This window comes from Eschrichtius robustus, chromosome 4 (assembly GCF_028021215.1).
Source record: "Eschrichtius robustus isolate mEscRob2 chromosome 4, mEscRob2.pri, whole genome shotgun sequence".
NCBI classification, from domain to species: domain Eukaryota; kingdom Metazoa; phylum Chordata; class Mammalia; order Artiodactyla; family Eschrichtiidae; genus Eschrichtius; species Eschrichtius robustus.
This window is the reverse complement of record NC_090827.1, coordinates 80,050,036-80,069,772: the sequence shown is the minus strand read 5'-3', so window position 1 is coordinate 80,069,772 and position 19,737 is coordinate 80,050,036. Positions and strand designations below refer to the sequence as shown.

Sequence of the window (19,737 nt, the reverse complement as noted above, 5' to 3'; positions counted from 1 at the left end):
AATTTAAGTAATATATATGTTTAAATACATGCAGATACCAGTTTTGAAGAATGTCTGTGGCATGGAGCAGTTCTCGGAGGGAGCGGAGTGCTGGTGATATGCTGAGGGGCCGAGAGCAAGCGTGCGTGTGACAGTACACGCATCTGCTTCTGACCTGGTGTGTAACAGGCTGCCCAGGTGGGGAAGGCTTGGGCAGGGCTTGGACGGCCTGGATGTGTCTGTTTTTCCCCTCTTCTTGTTTCATGACCAGATTCTGGTCCAAAGGGCTTATTTCTTAATGTTAACAATGCATTGAGCTCACTAAAGGCTTGCTTTCTTTAGAAAGTGAACTATGTTAGTTGGAGGTGAAGTTTCTGAGCCTCTGACATTAATGCTAACATCTCTTCATAGGTGGTCAGCTTAAATTAGAGTTAATAGCTTTTCACAGCTTATTCTGAGATTCAAGTTAGGAGAAGTACCTCTTGAGAGTTATTCTTTTAAGCAGAATGTACATTTAAAAATATTTGTGGCTATAAAAGAGGCTATAATTTGTGGCTTATGTTTTAAATAGAAAAAGTATTGAAATACATTTTAAATAGAATCATATATTTTAGCAATCGTTGCATGACTGTTTCAGATCTAAGGATCTTTTTTCTATCATGTTCAGTATTCTAGTAGACAAAGTATCTGCTACTTTAGATTTTAATTGTTTTTCTTTTAATCAGGAGATACCTTTAATGAGTTATTTTCAATCTAGGAAGGTAGGCTTGTAGTTTTTGAAACTACTAATTAATATATTGAGTAAAACACTAAATGATGCAGAAAAAGATCCCCACCCACCCCAAATAACATTACCTCTGGGTATGATTTTTTTTAGTTCCATCTTTGAGGATTTTTTCCTTGTGAATATTTTTTGAAAACCTTTCATTACTTGCTGGCTGTATCAGTAGTACTTGCAGAGATGGTGTGTCATCCGTCTGTGTCCGTGATGGCCTTTGCCAGTCGTCGGGGCCCAGGCTCTTCCTCTGATTGGGGAATTCTTACCATCAAAGGCAGAGCTGCCCAGATACAGCCACACCACGGTGTGAATCAGAAGCTGAAGGCAAGACATGGGAAGCAATTGGAAGTGCCTGGCGGCCTTTTACAGACGATGGACAGTGGTGACGGCTGCTTCTAGAGGCCGTGGGAGCTACAGCCCAGGCAGTTCCGGGCTGTGTCGGTGGTGCACTCTGCAGCATGCCCTTAGGCATTGTTTTGGTTGTACAGCTGATGTGCTTGGTGCTCTGGTTTTCCTAGAGAGTCTGTGAACTACCCAATAACCTTTAAAAAAAAAAAAAATCGCTGTTCAAATAGCTAGTTGGTTTCTGATGCTCGCAACTAAGAATTCGGACAAATCCAACATCCAGACCCGTCATGGGTTGGTACTTGGCTGAGGCCCTTGTGGAGAAGAGCAGTGATCTGCCTTTCCACCCTGGTTGGACTCTGTTCAGAGTCCAAGAGTCCTGGCTCGAGGTGACCCAAAAGGCTAAAGGGGGGACACAGGCAGTGTCAGGGGGAGCTGCCTTTGCCAGTGGTCAGGCAGGACTCTGAGGCACGCATCAGTCACCCCACCGATCTCACCATATGGAGCTCTTACTGCTGTCTTTGCCTGATTCCATCTTTGTCCCCCCGCCCCCTCCCCAAAATTCTTGAGAGTATTAGGTATGGAAATAATATTGGTAGAATGTTTATTTTGTTTAGCCAAAATTATATCTAATAGTCCTAATTGCTTTTTAATTGACTTTATTGAGTATAATTTACATTCTGTAAAATTGTACCCATTTGATAAATATGTGTGTGTGTAACCACTACTATAATTAAGATATAGAATGGTTTCATTACCCCCTAAAGTTCCCATGTATCCCCTTTCAGTCTGTACTTCTCTACCTCCCACCACAGTTTTTTTTTAAAGATTTTTTTGATGTGGACCATTTTTTTTAAAAGTCTTTATGGAATTTGTTACAGTATTGCTTCTGTTTTATGTTTTGGATTTTTTGGCCACAGAGGCGTGTGGGATCTTAGCTCCCCAACCAGGGATCGAACCCGCACCCCCTGCATTGGAAGGCGAAGTCTCAACCCCTGGACCGCCAGGGAAGTCCCCCACCACAATTTTTGGCTTTTAATATATATCATCTTAGGCCTCCTCTGTGTTAGTTGATGATTTGTCATTTTGCTGTTCATGGGGATAGTACAGTATAAAAAGGTGTAATAATCTCTCTCTGTCTTTTTACTGAACTGTTAAATCCAAAGAAAAACTGTCAGTGCTGTATAAATTATAAATCTGGTAATTAATACTTTACCACATAGAATGGGCTTGAATTAGATGACTTGTTCCCTTGAAAGATTTTCTGGTGGATGGCTTTTCTTGCTTCTCTGTGGGCCAAAGGCATACAATGCTAGGTTTTGCTCCTTGGATACCACGATTTCTTTTCATTGTTATCTGGGTCAGGTTGAGAGGCAGGAAAGCATAGTAGTTAAGTGTGGGCCCTGGTTCTGGGTTCTGCCTCTGTTAGCTGTGTGACCGTGGATAAATTACTCAGCTACTCTGTGTAAGCTTCAGATTCCTCATGCATAAAAAATACCTCCTGTGTGGTATGGAGTTGGTCAGTCAACAGTGTTTATTGAACACCTACTATGTACCAGGCCGTCTTCTTCATCTGTCGTGAAGTTCCCCTTGCAGTGTGGGGGAAGATGCAGATAATAAGCAGATAAGTCATGTAGTATGTCAGATGGTGAGCAGTTCATTTGAGAAAACTCAAGCAGGGAAGGGCAGTGCACAGGTGCCCCTGTGTGTGCAGGGGGGAGAGGAGCAGAGCAGGGGACGTTGTAATTTTACAAGGCTCGGTCAGGGAGGGCCTCACTGAGAGGCTTGTCAGACAAGACCTGATGGAGGTGAGGGGGCATTCCAGGGAGAGGGAACACAAACGCAGAGACTCTGAGGAGGGGAGCAAGGCTGTATTTGAGGAACAGCAAAGAGGCTGGTGTGCTTGGAGTGAAGCTGGGGATTGGGCAGAGAGAAAGAAGTAGGAGGCAAGATCAAAAGTGATCCTGAGGATTAAATTAGATAAAACACAAAGTATTTAGAGAAACGCTTGGCACTTTTCTAATGATTACTGTGTAATGACAATTTCTTCATTAGGCTTTAAAAGGAGACCCTTGAGAGGAAAACAGGTTATAAGAAAGAAAAGAAGCAAGTGAAGCATTCCCTCACTTAGTCACTCTCCAAACCTTTTTTCTTGCTGCTGGGTGCTGCTGTAACAACGTGACTGAGCCTGGTCCTCGTGTTTCAGGAGCTTCCTTCCAGCAGGCTTACTGGTGGATGCAGAGAGGCCCTGGACAGTTGAAGTATGGGACAGGGCAAGATTATTTGGATGCCCAGGGTGCTTTGGGAACAAATAGGGAGTCATTAAAATTAGACTTCAGGGAAGGGTTAGCTATTGTCATGTGGGTTTAGCTTTTGAAGTTTCATTACGTGAAGAAAAAGATGGGTGTGTGCCTGAGGGGTGAGGTGGGAGGGTGCTTTCCAAGCAGAGGGAACAGCCTGGCAATAGCATGGGCGTTGGATAGACCATAGCGAAGGGGGGAGAGGTGGAGGGATGGGCAGGAGCCACGTGGGGAGGGCTGAAAAGAGGCACCAGGGAGGGTTTATGAGTGGAAAGGAGGTGAGGGGAAAGAGAGAAGTTAGAGGAGGTGGGGCGTGGGGAGAGAAGAGGAACGAAGTGGGATGGGGAGGGGAGGGACTGACACATGTTTATACACAGTGATCATTCTTGGGCTGCTCCAGCTGTCGTGCCTGCGTTAACTCATGTAATCCTCGCCACAGCGCTCTGAAGTAGGTTATGTAGGTACTGTTATCATCCCCATTTTACAGATGAGGAAGCTGAGGTACAGAAAGGTTAACTAACCTTCTCAAGGTCACACAGCTGATAGGTGGTGAACTGAGATTCTAACTCAGGCATTCTGACTCCAGGGTTTAGGTTCCCACCACTGCCTGTGAAATAATACTCACTGTTTTATCTGTGCTTTTCATTTAATCCTTATGGTAACCTGGCAGGTATATTGGAATTCCATATTTTGTCACTGTTATCTTTGTTTTGCAATTGGTTCTTTTCTTCTTGGAATGGGTCCCAACAGGATAAGGTCTAGGATGAATTCCTCCTTTCCCACTGCTCTTCTTCCCCTCATTTCTGCCATCTCACAATGACAGTGGGCATTTAAAAACGGATTCTCGCTGGGCAACTGATTGTGGCAAAGAAGAGTATTTCCATACTTTTTCTTTACTCACTAATGAAATAGTCATTTTTAGTCTTAGATTTTATTTTAAACAGACATTTGTATTAAGTACTTTTTAAACACATAATTTTTATATATAGGAGATACCTAACAACATTGCAGAAAAGCCAGAAAGCTTACCTTTCAGTAGAGCTACTAATGTAGTTTTTGCGTAACATCTTTGAAATGATTCTCTTTCCTTTTCCTGTAGTTGAGGGTGGGTTTAAGTCTTTTTCCCCTTTAAGATCTCTTTCTACAGATTCCATTCCCAAAATTATTAGACCGCAGATTACTTGTTCTTAATTAAACAGGAAGCTGAGAAGGAGTGTTGTACATGCAAGCCCAGGCAACTGACTATTGAAGTGAGAGTTTTAAAAACCTGTCCTCTTGTCATCCCTTCTGCCCCGTCTTTACTTTTTGATCTTCTGGGCTCAGTCTGTCTTAGTCTCTTCTATGTTGAATAATAATAGGGATTAAAATAATAAACCTTCATTAGTGCACAGTATGGGCCACCGCTGGGCTGAGTGCTTGGCATGCACCGTCTCAGGAGTCCTCACAAGCCCTTGTGAGGGGGGACCTGCTGTTGTGGTCTAGTGAGGTTGGGTTATAGGCAGGGCCCTCAGCTAGGACGCCACAGAGCAGGGGCTCTAACCCAGGGCTTTCCGAGGCCAGAGCTGTACTCTTTACCCTAAATCTGGCCTCTCCTGACATTAGTGAGATGAGAGGGTGATTTTTACTCTGAGCGATGGAGTGGACGGATCTGTGTTCCTCCGTGGGTAGGGTGGGGTGAAGGGAGTGAATCTAGGGCCCTGTGTACCTTGTCACAGTGGGAGAGCTGCCAGGCCGGCTGTCCTGAAGTGGCCGACTCCGTTGAGATGGCACCACCAGCAGGCACAGGCTGCGCAGTGGATGACGGGTGCTAGGTGGCATGCCGCCTGTCTTGGGCGGGTGGCTTCTTTCCCAGCCGCTTCTACAGGTCCTGTGAGAGTTAGGAGGAAAAAGCCAGCAGCAGTGGTGTGCTTGGATGGTTTTAACGTCAGATCTTGTGTTCAGTGAAAGCGCCGAGTCACCTGTGATGACCTGCTCCCATTCCTTGTCAGTTTTCCCCTTTCCATGCTCACCTTTTTGGCCCTGTGCCTTATAAATAGCAAATATTTATAGATGAGGAGAATGATATTAACACCTTCCTCACTGCTACTTTGCTTCATTTAGTTTTCACCTAGCTTTTCGACCTTGAAAAGCCTGGATGTTGATCTTTTCTTCATGCTGCAGGGCTTGCAGTGAATGAGTTGAACCTGCCCTCTGGCCCGTGCTGAGATTGTGATGTGGATATGGATTGGCTGTGGCAGGCTGGGGTTGGGGATCGAGGCGAGGGTGGAGACGGAACGCTTCTCTCCGGTTGCACTGTAGAGTCACCTGGACTGCTTGAGAAGTCTTTGACAACCCCACTCCTCTTTTTATTTAGTTGGTCTGGATTGGGGCCCGGGCCCTGGCAGTTATTCGCACTGCCCAGGTGACTCTGATGTGCAGCGGCTGGATTAATGCTCAGGCGCTTCCTGTGTGCTTGGGGTTTGGTTTGGGCTGGGGGGCAGAGGACTCCAAAGCTGCGGCTGACCCCCTCGGGCCCTGCCCTGGGCGGGGAGCACAGGCCACCCCGCTCGCCGCGCAAGTGAAGCGGAGTGGCGCGGAGCCGTGTGCCGGGCACCGTGCTGGGCGCCTCGCAGCACGAGTTAGTTGGATCCTCACAGTGTCCTTAGGAGGCAAGCACTATTACCATCCATTTTATAGACCAAGAAATTCCTACTTCTGACAAGTTAGACAGGTGTGTGGTGTGAAGCTGACCCACGACCTGGCTTTTGGTTTTTTCTCAGTTGTGGAAAACTCGTTTCGGATCTTTGTGTTTTAATAATTTGGCCTCAAATGTGAATATGTTTGTTTTAACGAATGAGATGTGTACTTGTGCCATCTCACATAGCTAAATGACGATCAGTTGGTGTGCAGAAGTGTAAATTGGTGTCTGTAATCCCAGTTGAAAATACTACTTTTTATTTTATTTTTATTTTTATTATTTATTTATTTATGGCTGTGTTGGGTCTTCGTTTCTGTGCGAGGGCTTTCTCTAGTTGCGGCGAGTGGGGGCCACTCTTCATCGCGGTGCGCGGGCCTCTCACTATCGTGGCCTCTCTTGTTGTGGGGCACAGGCTCCAGACGCGCAGGCTCAGTAGTTGTGGCTCACGGGCCTAGTTGCTCCGCGGCATGTGGGATCTTCCCAGACCAGGGCGCGAACCCGTGCCCCCTGCATTGGCAGGCAGATTCTCAACCACTGCGCCACCAGGGAAGCCCCCAATACTACTTTTATAGCGTCAAAAGTAGACTTCGTTTTATGGTAGATTTTGTCTGTCAAGTTATTTTGAGATAAAACTCATTTCTAATGACCTTTTACTTAAAATTGCATTTTGTACTTGTCTTTTAAAATGACTTATACTCTGTATGCTTGAGCTCATGTATAGATCCTCCCTGACTTGTAAGCTGACCCCCTCTTTACACTCTGGCTTCTGTAACCTTCCAGGGTACTAAGCAAGTCAAATCTCAGCATTTTAAACGTGCTCCAGTCTCGCCATCGTAAAGCCCAAACTCAGCAGTCCCTCAGTCCCCCACCCACACCCCAAAAGCCATTACTGATTTAGTTCTTCATTTTCATTGTCATCAGAATGCATTTATTAGTACATATCTGTGCATAGTTCTTATTAAAAATTTTTATACCTGAGAGCATTGCTCACTGATTGGCCACCTGGAGTTTAGCTCATAATAAAATACTTTCATGAATCTTTAGTGACAAGAGGAAAGAGGTGTAGTTAATAGAAATAATATAGGCGTTATGTACCTTTTCTGCACTATCTTTTCTCCAACAAAGAAAAAAAGAAGTTGGTAGGTTGTTTTAGATTTTACCAGTTTTAGTATCTTTTTATTTAATATTAAAGTTCTCTAATTTTGTGTGCTTGCTTATTAACAACCTTGGGTGGGAAATGCTGCTGCTTTTTACCCCTGATGGAGTGTGAAGATACATGGACACTTGCTCCCATCAGAAATAAGCTAGAATGGAGAAAGGAGCTTTGGATTGGGAATTAGAAGATGTGAATTATCCCCAGCTTGGCCACAACTAGTTACCTGACCCTGCTTGGGCTAATTTTCATAGCTCAAGGAGAATTTTTGAGACTTGGACAAAAGGACATGAAATGTTGAGCTTCCCTCTCAGCACCTGAAAGCAATCTTGTTGGTTTTCCTCCCAGTACAATCACATTTGGTGTAGCGGTTAGTTCTAAAGTCCATATGTAAGGTGAAAATCACCTGTGTTAAAAATATCACTGGAAATACTTTCAGAAGGTGCCCCTCATCAGAGGTTGTCTCCAGCACAGCAGTTCTTTCCTCTGGCGTTAGGACAGGTCACTGGCTCTTCAGCTGAGCACCAGTTGCAGCAGCTGGCTTATGTTTAGGGACTGTGTTTTATGAAGAATACATTTCTTTAAATACTTGACTCATACAAGGTTGTGAGATCCACGTGGAAACTGAGCCGACCCAGTGACTGTCAGATTCCTGTTGCCCAGCTCCCACTCATTAAGTAGAGACCTCGAGGGCAGTTACCGGGACAATTGACTTTTCTTCTCTCTCCCTCTTCATTTTGCCAAGCAATTGAGTTGAATTTGTGTGAGTTGAACGTTGATGTCCTGCAATCCCGTTGTACTCAGGATGTCTTCCCTCCACTTTTGCTGCCACAGTCTACCTTAAGACCCTAATCATTTCCCACCTCAGTCACTTCCAGTAGTCTTCATGAAAGGCCGCTCTAAATCCAGGCCACACACTCGCCGTAGGGAAGTCTATCTAAAAAACTGATTAAAACACTTTCATGGCACCCAGGCTCACAGCAGTGCTTCTCAGACTTCTCCACCAGCGTTCTGCTATGGCAGAATTAAGTACCCTCTGGATTCTGGGAGCGTAACTTGGTCTGGTGAAATTTCTTTCAAATTTTGTGCCATAGTCATTTTTTTGTTTTCATGTGAAACAGTTGTACATGAATTACCTTTGAGTAGGACTGATGCTGCTTGAATGTGCCCTGTTTATCTGTTACATTTGCATACCCTCTGATGGTCCAATTGGAAATACAAGTCCTTAGGAGATTAAACTCTTAAGCAGGATTCACAGCTGCCTTTTTCTGACCTTGCGTGCCTTTTGAGTCTCCTGATACCGTGCTGCTTCTCACTTATGAAGATCTAATGGTGTGAATGCACTGAAATACCCTGAACATATTGAATTTAAGTCTTGATGCATTTGTACCTGCATTCATTTATTCCTTGAGTATTTATTGAGCACCTGATGTTTCCCAGGTATTGCTTTAGGTACGAGGGATACAGCAGTGGACAAGAGCAAGCAAGTTCTGGCCTTTGTGAAGCTTACATTCTAATGCGAGAGGAAGATGACACACAAATATGACATATATCAGGAGGTACTAATGCCATAAAGAGAAGTAAAGCATGGTAAAGTGATAGTGAAGAAGAGGTCCTGTTTGTTGGGTCTGGCAAGGTTCTGTAAGAAGGTGATATTTCAGTGGCAACCTGATTAAGTGTGAGAGCAAGCCATGTTATTATTAGAGGAAAGAGTGCTCAACGCAACGAGAATAGCACGTGCAAAGGCCCTGAGGTAGGAGCATGCTTGGAGTGTTCACAGAATAGCAGGAAGCTCACTGCAACTGAGAAGAGTGAGCAAGGGGAAGATGAGTAAGAGATGAGATTGGGTACATGGGTAGAGGCTGAATGTGCAGAAAGAGCCCTGAGTCCATGATATGGACTTTTCTTTTGCTTTGGATGCCTTCCCCTTCCATGCTTTGGGTGGGGTTGAAATTAATTTTAATTTGTTCCACATGGTAGTTGGTTGCCCCTCTGTTTGCTAAATAATTATCTCTTGCCCATTGATTTGAAAAAAGGCAAAAGATTTAGTCGATCTGAAGAGAAACCAGAGTATTTCATTGATTTGAAATGCCAGTTAATCATATTAATTATATGTGTTTATACATACTTAAAAACATACAGACATGCTTGCAGGCATATATACAGACATATGTTTATTAGCTCTCTTCCGTTGATTTGTATTATAATTACTGTTATAATTACCTCTATACCAGGCATTGGCACACTACAGCCCATGGCCCCAGTCAGGCCCACCACCAAGTTTTTATAAATAAAGTTTTATTGGAACACAGCCACACTCATTTGCTTGTGTATTGTTTATGGCTGCTTTTGAGCTACAATGGCAGGGTAGTTGTAACAGAGGTCGGATGGCCCACAAAGCCTAAAATATTTAAGATCTGGCCCTCTGCAGAGAATTTACCAACCTCTGCTTTATATTATGTATTGTCTGATAGGGCAAGTTCTTCCTCATTCTTCTTTTTCAACAATTTCTTGGCAAGTCAAGCACGTTTGTTCTTTTCAGATGAACTTTAGAATCAATCTGCCAAGCTTGCCTGACTCCCTTCCTTTTCCCCCACCTCTTTTTTGGGGTGGGGAAGTGGGAGGCAGGGAGAATAGGAATTTGACTGCATTTAATTTGTACTTTAGTAAAGGGCGAAGTGATCGCCTTACAATACTGGGTCTTTCCATTCCAGGAATATAATATCTCTGCATTTTTGTCTTTCAGGAAGCTTTCATTGTTTCTTCATTTGGTTGTTGCATGTTTAAGTTTATTCCTACATGTATTATTGCTTTTCATTGCTGTTATAATTAAGATCACCTCCCAGCTATATTTAACAAATGACTATGTCATAAAAGAAAGGTTTGGATTTTTATGTATTTAAATTGTTTCTGACCCTCTTACGGAAGTAAACTCCTGTTAGGACTGTTAATTCTGAAATTTGATTCTTTTGGTTGATGGTCATTGTCTGAACTTACCAATAATTGTTTTATTCCTAATATTTATGTCTCTGCCTATATTGTGGGATTCTATACTGAGAGTAGTTTGGGGGAAGTGAATTTTGACTCTCATTGGCGTTCACTTTCTTCTATTATGTAGGTCACAGCAAATAGTAATTATAAAAAAAACCAAACAAACAAACCAAAAAAAACCCCAGAAAACTTTATGCCCAGTCAGCATTTGTTGATCATTTTTAAGAATGCCCAGAAGATAGTTTAGGCAGACCATTTATCAAGCAGGCTGTGCCTTTCTGCAGAGCCATTTGTCGCTTTTAATATAGAACGTAGGGTTCGCATGTCACACAGGAGAGTCAAACCCAGTGACTACTTTACTGTGGAGGGCCTTTTGATCATGGACTAAAGTTGACTTAACCAAGCATTTATACTTTGGAATTAAAATATGAGCAGAAGAAGATTTTATGAATGAGTTAGTACTTTCCTAAATATGTTCTCTGTAAAGCATTTGATCTTTATCCTTAACATCTATTCCTTAAGGACGTGAAATCTATTTTAGATTTCAAGGTCTGTTACTTGCCCTGAGCACTGAACAGATGAACCGTAAATTCAATATGTGTTAACCTTTGTGGATTTATCTTTTAATGCCATTTTAGTCTTTTTGTCCTGAATTTGTGTCTATTCCCCAGCTTCTTACCTTGGTGAAACTAAAGAAGAACTATTCTGTTCGTGCTGCTGTTCCTTTTCATTTCCCCTTTTTTTTTGGTGAAGCGATGATGAGGTGGTTATGGTAGTAGATGCTGGATATGGAAATAGAGAATTGCTGACATGTATTATGTGACTTGTGAAATGAACCTTGTTGCTTGTGTTGTCTGTAAAGTGAAACTTCATGTATAGAACCTGATCTTAAATGCTTTTGTGTATTTTTTCCCACTGTTGAGATGATCTTCCACCATCATTATGAACGTCAGTTGGTGGTATATGAATATAGATAGAAATGCCATCACACACAGTAGAGATGTATCAGGCCACATGCCTCAGTCACAGAGGGAGCTCCAACTTTGAGATCTTTGATGTGGGGCTTGACTTGGACCTACAGAAAGTAGAAACCATTGTAGATAGCTAGCTGTGTGGTGTGGAAAATGGTATAATCAAATAGAGTGATAATTGATATCTTTTATTCGGCACTCACTGTGATCCAGGCATTACATTGGCTGTCTGCCACATCTAGGCATTGTGATCTCACTTCACAACTGAAATTTAGGTTGAAATTTAGGTTAAATAACTGGTAGGCCTGAGATTCAAAGTGACTGTTAGACTCCAGAGTCAGGTTGTAAAGCTCAGTGAGTGGTATTTTGGCAGGAACCGTGTGTGTGTGTGTGTGTGTGTGTACGTACGTGTATGTGTATAGAAGGATTTAGCAGTTTTATTTTGTTTAGATTCTCCTGTGTGAATCTTGACAGTTGAATTCACATCAGGGTGGTATGGCATGAGTTCTGGAGACCTCATTGCTGCAATGATCTTTGGCAAACCCCTTCTGTGTGGCCTCAGTGAGAGAGAATCTAGACCCTTAAGTTTTCTGGTTTTGTTTTTTTGGGGGGCCCAGGAGCTTAATTAATATTTCAAGATGTTAATGTAGTATATCATTTGTCTTCCAAATTTTAAATTGAGAGAGTACAAAAAGGGGGTTTATGGCTTGGTCATAGGTGCCAGGAGAGGGGGGCAGTGGAAGATGAAGCTCCCCAAAGCCTTTGCGGGTCAGGACGAGGCTTTTGCTTCGAGTTTTAGAGCCCCTACCCAGCTTTATGAAGTAGAAGCATAAGTAAATAAATACACACACGTATACACACTCGGATACCCCAAATGGTTTTTAATCCTTTTCTGTGCAATCGCACTAATTAAGATGGAAAATCAAGGTCTGTGCACATTATGTCATCATTTACCTTAAATATGGCTAAACCATTCAGATGCCAAATAATTAATAATGCAAAATAGTTAACACATGTCTGTATTTGAGGCCCTGCTCTGGTTGCTGCTCAGCCAAGAACTCTGATTCTTTGGACCATTCTCGGTGGCTGTGCCTGTGGCGTGCATGTGCCAGAGCCGTGCATGTGTGCATGTCAGGGTCTCCGCTGCCTGCTGGCCCCTCTGTCCTCCAGGCCAGCCTAGACCTGGATTCCTGGCTCAATTTAGAAAAGAAAGTGAAGCTTTCTAAATGCTGGCAAGTCAGCTTGCTTTCCAGATTCGGAGCAGCAGCCCAGAGAGTCCAGCCCCAGCAGAGACAATTTGTGTTGTAGTGTCTGCGCTTTGCATCTGATATGTGTCCCACATAAAAATTCCAGTGAAGGGAGATTTTTTTCTTTTTTATCCGAATGGCATAACTTGGAAAGTTACAGTATCTTTTCAAGGTTATTTTCAGACTAACCTTTACTAGTCTTTATGATAGTAAAGAAAAGGAACTACTGTAAATCTTGATATTTTATGAAAATACTTCTATTGCTTGTTCAAATATGAAATTATTCATAGACTTTTAACCCATATTCACATAGCCTAATATGTAGGCAAGCATACTTAACTTTATAAAAAACATTTGAAACTGGAGATTCAAAAGCCTAACAGTTTAACTTAAAGTTTTATGTTGTGCAGGATTGTATGATGGAGCAACTTAATTCGTCTTGTGTGTATGATTCATTGTGCAATTATTAGAGATGGCATGTGGAGACAGTCTTTGATTTGGCCATGTTTCTCTGTGAGTGTGAGTTCTGCCTCTGTGTTTCTGGTTCTGTGGCACATTTTACTGTTGCCATGCAGGTAACTATAGGCTACATCCCAGAGCCCTGGCCTTTCAGACTGGGAGCTTGCAGGATAGTCCTTTGATCTGTCCGTGTTTGTTAAATTAGGAAGGGGAGGGGTTTAGATTCCGTTTCTGCTCTATGTTATATAAGAGCCAACAAAATAAGTATATTGTAAGAAATGCCGAATGGTTGAGATGCTTTCCTATTATTTTCTTGCCAGGAGCTTGATACTGTGCTAGTAATTCTGGGGAAGAGAAAGAGAAAGTGAACAAGTTTCGTTTGAGATCTGTCTTCTATTTGTGTGACTTGTTTAATTTGCTAGCATTATTGATATTTTTCTTTTAAGCTCAAGTTTATTGCTGATAGGCTATTATAACTACTGAAGTATTTTTATTTTACCTTACAATTCACATGAACATTTCATGAACTTTATTTTAACATGTGGTTGGGAATTTAATTTTATTGTCAGACTTTATTTCTAGCAGATAGGTTGGTAGTTGCATGTTGTATCTTATTTAATAAGTATCAAATTAATGGAGATAGAATTCAGTTGTATCAAAATATTTGTTTATCTTCACTTCTGAGCTTTCTTTTTTAATAGTCTTTTTGCAATATGAGAAGTAAATGACACTGACTTTTCCCCTTTTTCTTTCAAAGACTTTCAGCTGAACTCTCATCTCTCAACACTGGCAAATATTCATAAGATCTACCACACCCTTAATAAGCTAGTAAGTCAATCTTTTAAAGACAAAACTACCAGCTGTTTAAAGTAGTAGTTTTAAGTGTATTTGATAAAATTTAGATTATGGGTATTAAGATATCAGCTGTTTATGAAACTATTGAATTTTAAAGCTTGCTGTATGGTATGTGATTTCTTGGTAATGATGAACATATTTCTTGCAGAATCTAACAGAAGACGTTGGCCAAGACGATCACCAAACAGGTATCTATAAATGCTAACACTACTTAATTTTAAATAAACTTCCTAATATAAAGTTATAATGCATTCCATTAGCAAGTTGTTACTTGGTTGAGGATTGTTTTTCAGGGTGTATGGAGGTAGCCATCTCACAACTCCTTCCCTGGAGGAAATCTGTTCTAGGGCTCTGGTTTATAACAGAGTCCTTCAGTTCCTTTAAAGGGGCTGGGGAGTCTCCCCAGTGGTTTCAAAATAATCATTTCTCTACTGAAGTGTTTTAGTTTATACTAAAAAGTTGCTACAGTAGTGCAATTTGGAAGGTATTCCATAAATATTTGTTGACTTGAGATGTAAAATGAGTTGATAGGTCAGTAGGGGCATGTGTACACACACATGTGTTGTATAGGTCCTGAGGATTTATGAATGGGAAAACTGAAAGTTGATAATTGTAAACAATTCTCTAGCCCTGTGGTTCTCAAACTGTAGCTGGCATTATAATCACGGGGGGCAGGGTGTAGTTCCAATGGATTGCTGGGCTCCACCCCCAGAGTTTTTGATTCTGTAGGTTCGGGGTGGGGCCCTAGAGTTTGCATTTCTAAGCAGCTTCCAGATGATGCTGATGCAGCTGGTCTGGAGACCACACCTTGAGAACCACTTCCCTAAACTGTAATGATCATAAAGTTCAGAAGCTTGCACTTGATCTGTAGTTACGAAAACTTCTAGCAAAAATGATTAAAATATATTTTAAAGTTTTTGAAAATTACCACAGTAATACATGAATACATGCTTGTTAGAGAATTGTGAATAGCACAGAAGCAAATGAAGTAAAAAGCCACAATCCTCCTTCACGTCTCCCAGCCCAGCCTTCCCCCAGTTTGCCGCTTAATGTTTGTTCTTTCAGACATTTTTGCACCTGCATATATTTTTATAGTAGTGGGTTTTTAAAAAAATTTATCATTGATGAGCTCATACTGTACATACTGTATAGCATCTTTCTTTTTTCATTTAATTTTTTAACTTAATGGTGTATCTTGGAGGTTGTTGGGATTTAGAACTCTCCCCACCCTTCCCCTCCAGATTGGTTCAGGATCAATTGAAAATTAGGCACCAGATGGAGATTGAAGTAACAGTTGTGTTGGAAAACATAGCTTAGAAGAGCAGCAGAAATGCAGAGGCTTTTCAGTATTTCAACTTAATTAGATAGCCTTACACGCAATCACTGCCACAGCTAGTTAAGCACAGCACACCTCCCGGCCCCTCTCTAACCCACCACTTATGGTGGAAGGGTATCAGCTTCTGCTGGCAGGTTGATCTGAAAGGGAGTTCAGAAGGGGCTGGGCCCCTCTGCTCAGTTCCTCCCCGCCCCGATCACCAGTTAGATCAGACATTCCTTCTTCCAGAGGAAGGAATGAGAGAAGGGGGAATGTATTCTAGAAGGCCAGGCCACAGAGGGTCCCTTCACCTGATCTTTCTGTTTTAGTAAATATAGGTCAACTCAAGGCAGTCAAAAACAGTTTCCTTAATAATTTTATTGATTGATTGGTTATAGCTCCTTAATTTTAGAAGCAGTGTGTGCACATGGTTTTAAAAGAGATGTCAAAAAGGTGTAAAGAAGCGAAGGTTGCTGGCCCATTTTATGAGCCCTAGCTCCCATCCCCACTAGTACTACACCCTTGACTCTCCAGAGATAACGCTTATATTCTTGTATTTGTTTCCCAAATGATGATGATATATGTTTTTCCCCAAATACAAGTATACCTTTGTATGTGCCTCTTGTTTTTGTCACTCAGTATATCTTGGAGATCTTTTCATTGCAGCACATTTATAAAACTTTAGTTTTCAATGACTGCATGATTTTCTGTTTCATGGATATATCATAATATGTTTCTATTGATACACATTTAAGTGTGTTTAACTTTTAGCTAATTTTCAGGGCCAGTTTTAAAAGTTAAAAAAAAACCCCACATTTCTCTCTACTATTCTGGAACAATATATTGGTAGACATCAGAGATTTTTTAAACTTAAGAGTTAGTGTAGTTTTGATTTTTTAAAACTGAATTTTGTGTTTGTAAAGCCTTTAGGTTGTCTTTCCCTTGGCTAAGGTAATAAAACATCTAAGTGCTGAGTCTTGTACATTCTGTAGTTAACGTTGAACTTTGGATTTAAGTGAGTATTGTTACCGTGGTAATTTCACATTTAAATATTTAACCTGAATGTGGCAATTTAATAACTATAAGCTATAATTAAGGAAAATGAAAGTGGAGAGTGTGTTTGGCCTCATGCCCCCTCTTTCGCCCTTGGGGACAGTGGATGTGCCTGATGTTTGGTATATGACTTGCTGGTGCAGTGCCTGGTACCTTGTACGTGCCAGTCAATGTCAATTAACATTAGTAATTTCTCAGAGTGGTCCATTTCATTAACATTTCCCCATCTGGTTATAGCATCACTTGTGATTACCATACCTGACAGAGTATACTTTAAAAATTAAGTAACATAAAATCCGTAGTGTTTGGAAATCTGAGAAAGTTAATCACTGTAGTGCCTCTTTGAATTTCTTGGCCCATCAGTAGTCTGAGTCATTTCTATAACAACTGTATATGGAAGAGCCAAACTAAGTGCAAAAGAGGCCTGTTATCTTCCTGCTCTGTTTCCTTTAACACTTTTCTTTGGTGCTTTCAGTCTTCCACCAAAAAAAGAAGAAAGAAAAAAAAAAGGAGAGAGAGAGTGTATGTTAAAATTGGAGAAATAGCGCAAAATACTGGGAGTGAATTTAAAAAGCCAGAGAGGACCAAAAAAAAATGATGAAGGAGGATGATAGATGTCAGAAGTCAGTATTGTTTAGAGAGAAAGGAAAGGAAATATTTTGGTCTTAAATAGTAGGATAAAAATTGCGCATTTGGACACTACTAGTTTTACTGAAGCAAGCAAGTAGTTCAATGCTCTGTTCAAGAAAATGAAATAAAATATTTAGGTACTGGTAAGATGTCTTAAAATGCATCCTATTTACCAACTTAAATTACTATACCTTTGTGACATTATTCAGTGAAAAGTGAGGTGAAATGGCTATATAAAAAGTATTGAAATGGCAGAATGAACATGTAAAATGTTATTGAGTCAAGGCTATAAGATACAACAAACCCATTATAATGAAAATTAGACAGTGAGATTTTTGTATGGGAACATGCATTTATGCTAAGTTTGGAAAAGTCAGAAAAATTCTCTAATTGTATAAACCTCTTTGGAGATGACTAGAAACTGGGCACACAATTTAATATGTCTTACAAAAAATGAATCCTGAACGGGACCTTTTTTTACTTGAGGCCCACAGCAGGAAGATTAAATTTAAAAAAAAAAAAAAAAAAAAGCAGTGGAGCAGTGACTTAGATACCATTTATTAAGAATAACATGCTTAGTTAAATTATTATCAAAACAGCTAGCTGCATAGGCATTAAAAGGCCTTTGGTTTGATCCAGGTGAACTTAAATTGCTCTTTAAAATTGATTTTTCTGGGACCAAATATTGGAATAGATATGTTAAAAATGTTGGCAGTATTTCTAATTGTTTAACGTAAGAAGAATAGCTATATTCATTGACTACCTGATTTATTTGAAAATATGGTCAGTTAATAGAATAATTTATTTGTTCTTCTTAAAAACTGAACCAAAAAGAAATGAACCTGAACTCAAATCATAGCCTTTGGTTAAAAAATAGAAACAATTTTTATTGCCTTCCTAAGGATCATTTAAAGACTTCAGCATCAAGAAAGAGCTTCTAACGATGGAAGAGGTGATTTCAGAGTCACTGTCACAATGTAGAAATATTATAGTCTGAACACCAGAATATCTATCACGATAATGTGAAGGAGCCTGAATCATAGTTTGGGATTACTAGTTGAGATTATTCATCTCTTCCTCTTCCTACTTCTTTATTATTATTATGATAAAAAGGCATTTTCTCTTTCATAAGTACCTGCCAGATGTTTCTAATGAGATTTAAGATGGATCCTTAAAATCTTTTTCATCACTGTTTTTTCTTGGGTGATTGGCAAATATTGAAAACTTGCAGCTCTGATCATTTTAAATCAATTTATGGGTTAAATCGCTTTAATTTGTCAAGTATTTATTGAATAGGAACTTTCAGGTGCTCAACTTATTGGCCCGTTGTCTTATCTGTAGAATTGGGGTGGTAATAATACCTCTCAGATTTGTGAAGATAAATTTGAAAGTGCTTTGTAGTTACTAATTTAAAATGTCAGCCTTAATATTTTGCCTCTACCTGTAATGTCAGATTGTTTATACCTAAGTAGATACTTGTAGCAGGTTAAAATAGCTAAAGCTTCTTTGAAACATAAGCATCCCATAACATTTTTGTTTATAGTATTTGCTTACTGAATTTTCTTTTTACTCTAAAAATAAAGTTTAATTAAGGTAGATAGTGATAAAAGTTCTAAAGCAGTAAAGTGTAAATTTAATGATACGAATAAATACAAATTTGTAAAACATTCATTTAGATTTAAGTGTTTTTATTATAAAAAGACATCACAGAGTTATTTTAAGAAGCAAACATTCTAGAATATGTGTGTTTAAAAAAAATCCGACCTGCCAGGAAACTTAGAATCAAGTGCTTGTCTTAACTGACGAATGGGAAAGAAAATCTGAAATGGTGGTGTATTATCTATTCATAGATGTTTCAGATTTCTGGAAACATACTGATCTTTAAGCAGAATTTGATTTACGCTTGTTTTAGGAACACATTTATTCAACAAATATTTGAGAGTCTACTGTGGGACTCTCAGTACTGTATATACTGTATTACTACTGTACTGAGATGATCTATTAGCTGCTGGGTCTGCACAGGTGAACAAAGCAGAACCCTGCAAACCAAGGTGCACTTTTGTGCCTGAACCTAAAAACCTGAGTTGTTGCTGTCGCTCAGGTAGGATCCCTGGAGCCATGCGGGCTTGGGAGAGCAGCTTCGGGGCCACCGAGCTGTGAGTTGTGTGCTCTTTGTGTATTTTTGTTGACTTGGTTCATGTTGGCAGATTATTGTAGGTAAACTTGTTTTCCTCAGCATTAAAAAATTGCTTTTGAGAGAGCCTGGAACTTTTTCATTGTCGTCATGGGTTCCAGGGTTCTACCTGTGGAGCTGTGCTGCGTCGCGCAAGTTGGACTCGTCCTTCCTGTGAGGTGGGGGGCGGCGAGAGGCTCAGTGAGCCAGTGGGTGCCTGGGCTGTAACGGGAACCGGGGACGAACAGACGCCGTTTCCTTGTGAAGGGTGGCCCCTAACAGTCACTCGCTTATGCCGATGATTAGAGCAGAGAGGTCTGAACGAACGCCACGGGAATAAGTGAAAGAACAAAATGCCAAATTTGGGATGCTTTGGGGCTAGAATACGAGTAAGTTTTACACCAGGAAAAACGATTTGTGGAACTTGAACAGTAAGAAAAAAAAGTTGAAAAAGTTAGTTACTTTATGATGTTTGTATGTTTACCAGAAACATGATACTCTTGTCAAGTAGGAATCCGTGAAAGCAAGACATTATGCCAGTGTTTCTATGAAGAGGCAAATAGTAGAGGAGCTGGTGGATTGATCTTTATTGGTGAATATTGGTGAAGACATTATTTTAAATGGTGTTCATCTTCCCACACGCTGAGGAGATGAGTGCATTTCCTCTGTGTTCTGCAAACGCTGGTGGGAGGGAGAGGTTCCTCCCCGGAACAGATGCTCAGAACCTGCCCGTGACCAGTACCAGGAGACGGTGTCTTTCCTTCAGACGTGCACGTCCAAGGCGGGAGAAGCAAGCCTCGAGGTTGAAGGC

General features: G+C 40.8%; 1 protein-coding gene across 4 annotated transcripts in view; it reads left to right on the top strand.

The window, feature by feature from the left end:
- Positions 1 to 19,737, top strand: part of DCUN1D4 (defective in cullin neddylation 1 domain containing 4) — a 68,314-nt gene that overhangs the window by 5,500 nt on the left and 43,077 nt on the right. For 2 of the 4 annotated variants that reach the window (XM_068542990.1, XM_068542992.1), the window contains exons 2-3: positions 13,658 to 13,728; positions 13,904 to 13,943. The exons of 1 other annotated variant lie outside the window; for it this stretch is intronic. In XM_068542990.1, the coding sequence (XP_068399091.1) occupies positions 13,658 to 13,728; positions 13,904 to 13,943 (111 nt within the window). Of the gene's footprint in view, positions 1 to 8,748; positions 8,792 to 13,657; positions 13,729 to 13,903; positions 13,944 to 19,737 lie in introns of those variants that run through there. One more of the 4 variants, XM_068542993.1, reaches the window with a different exon arrangement.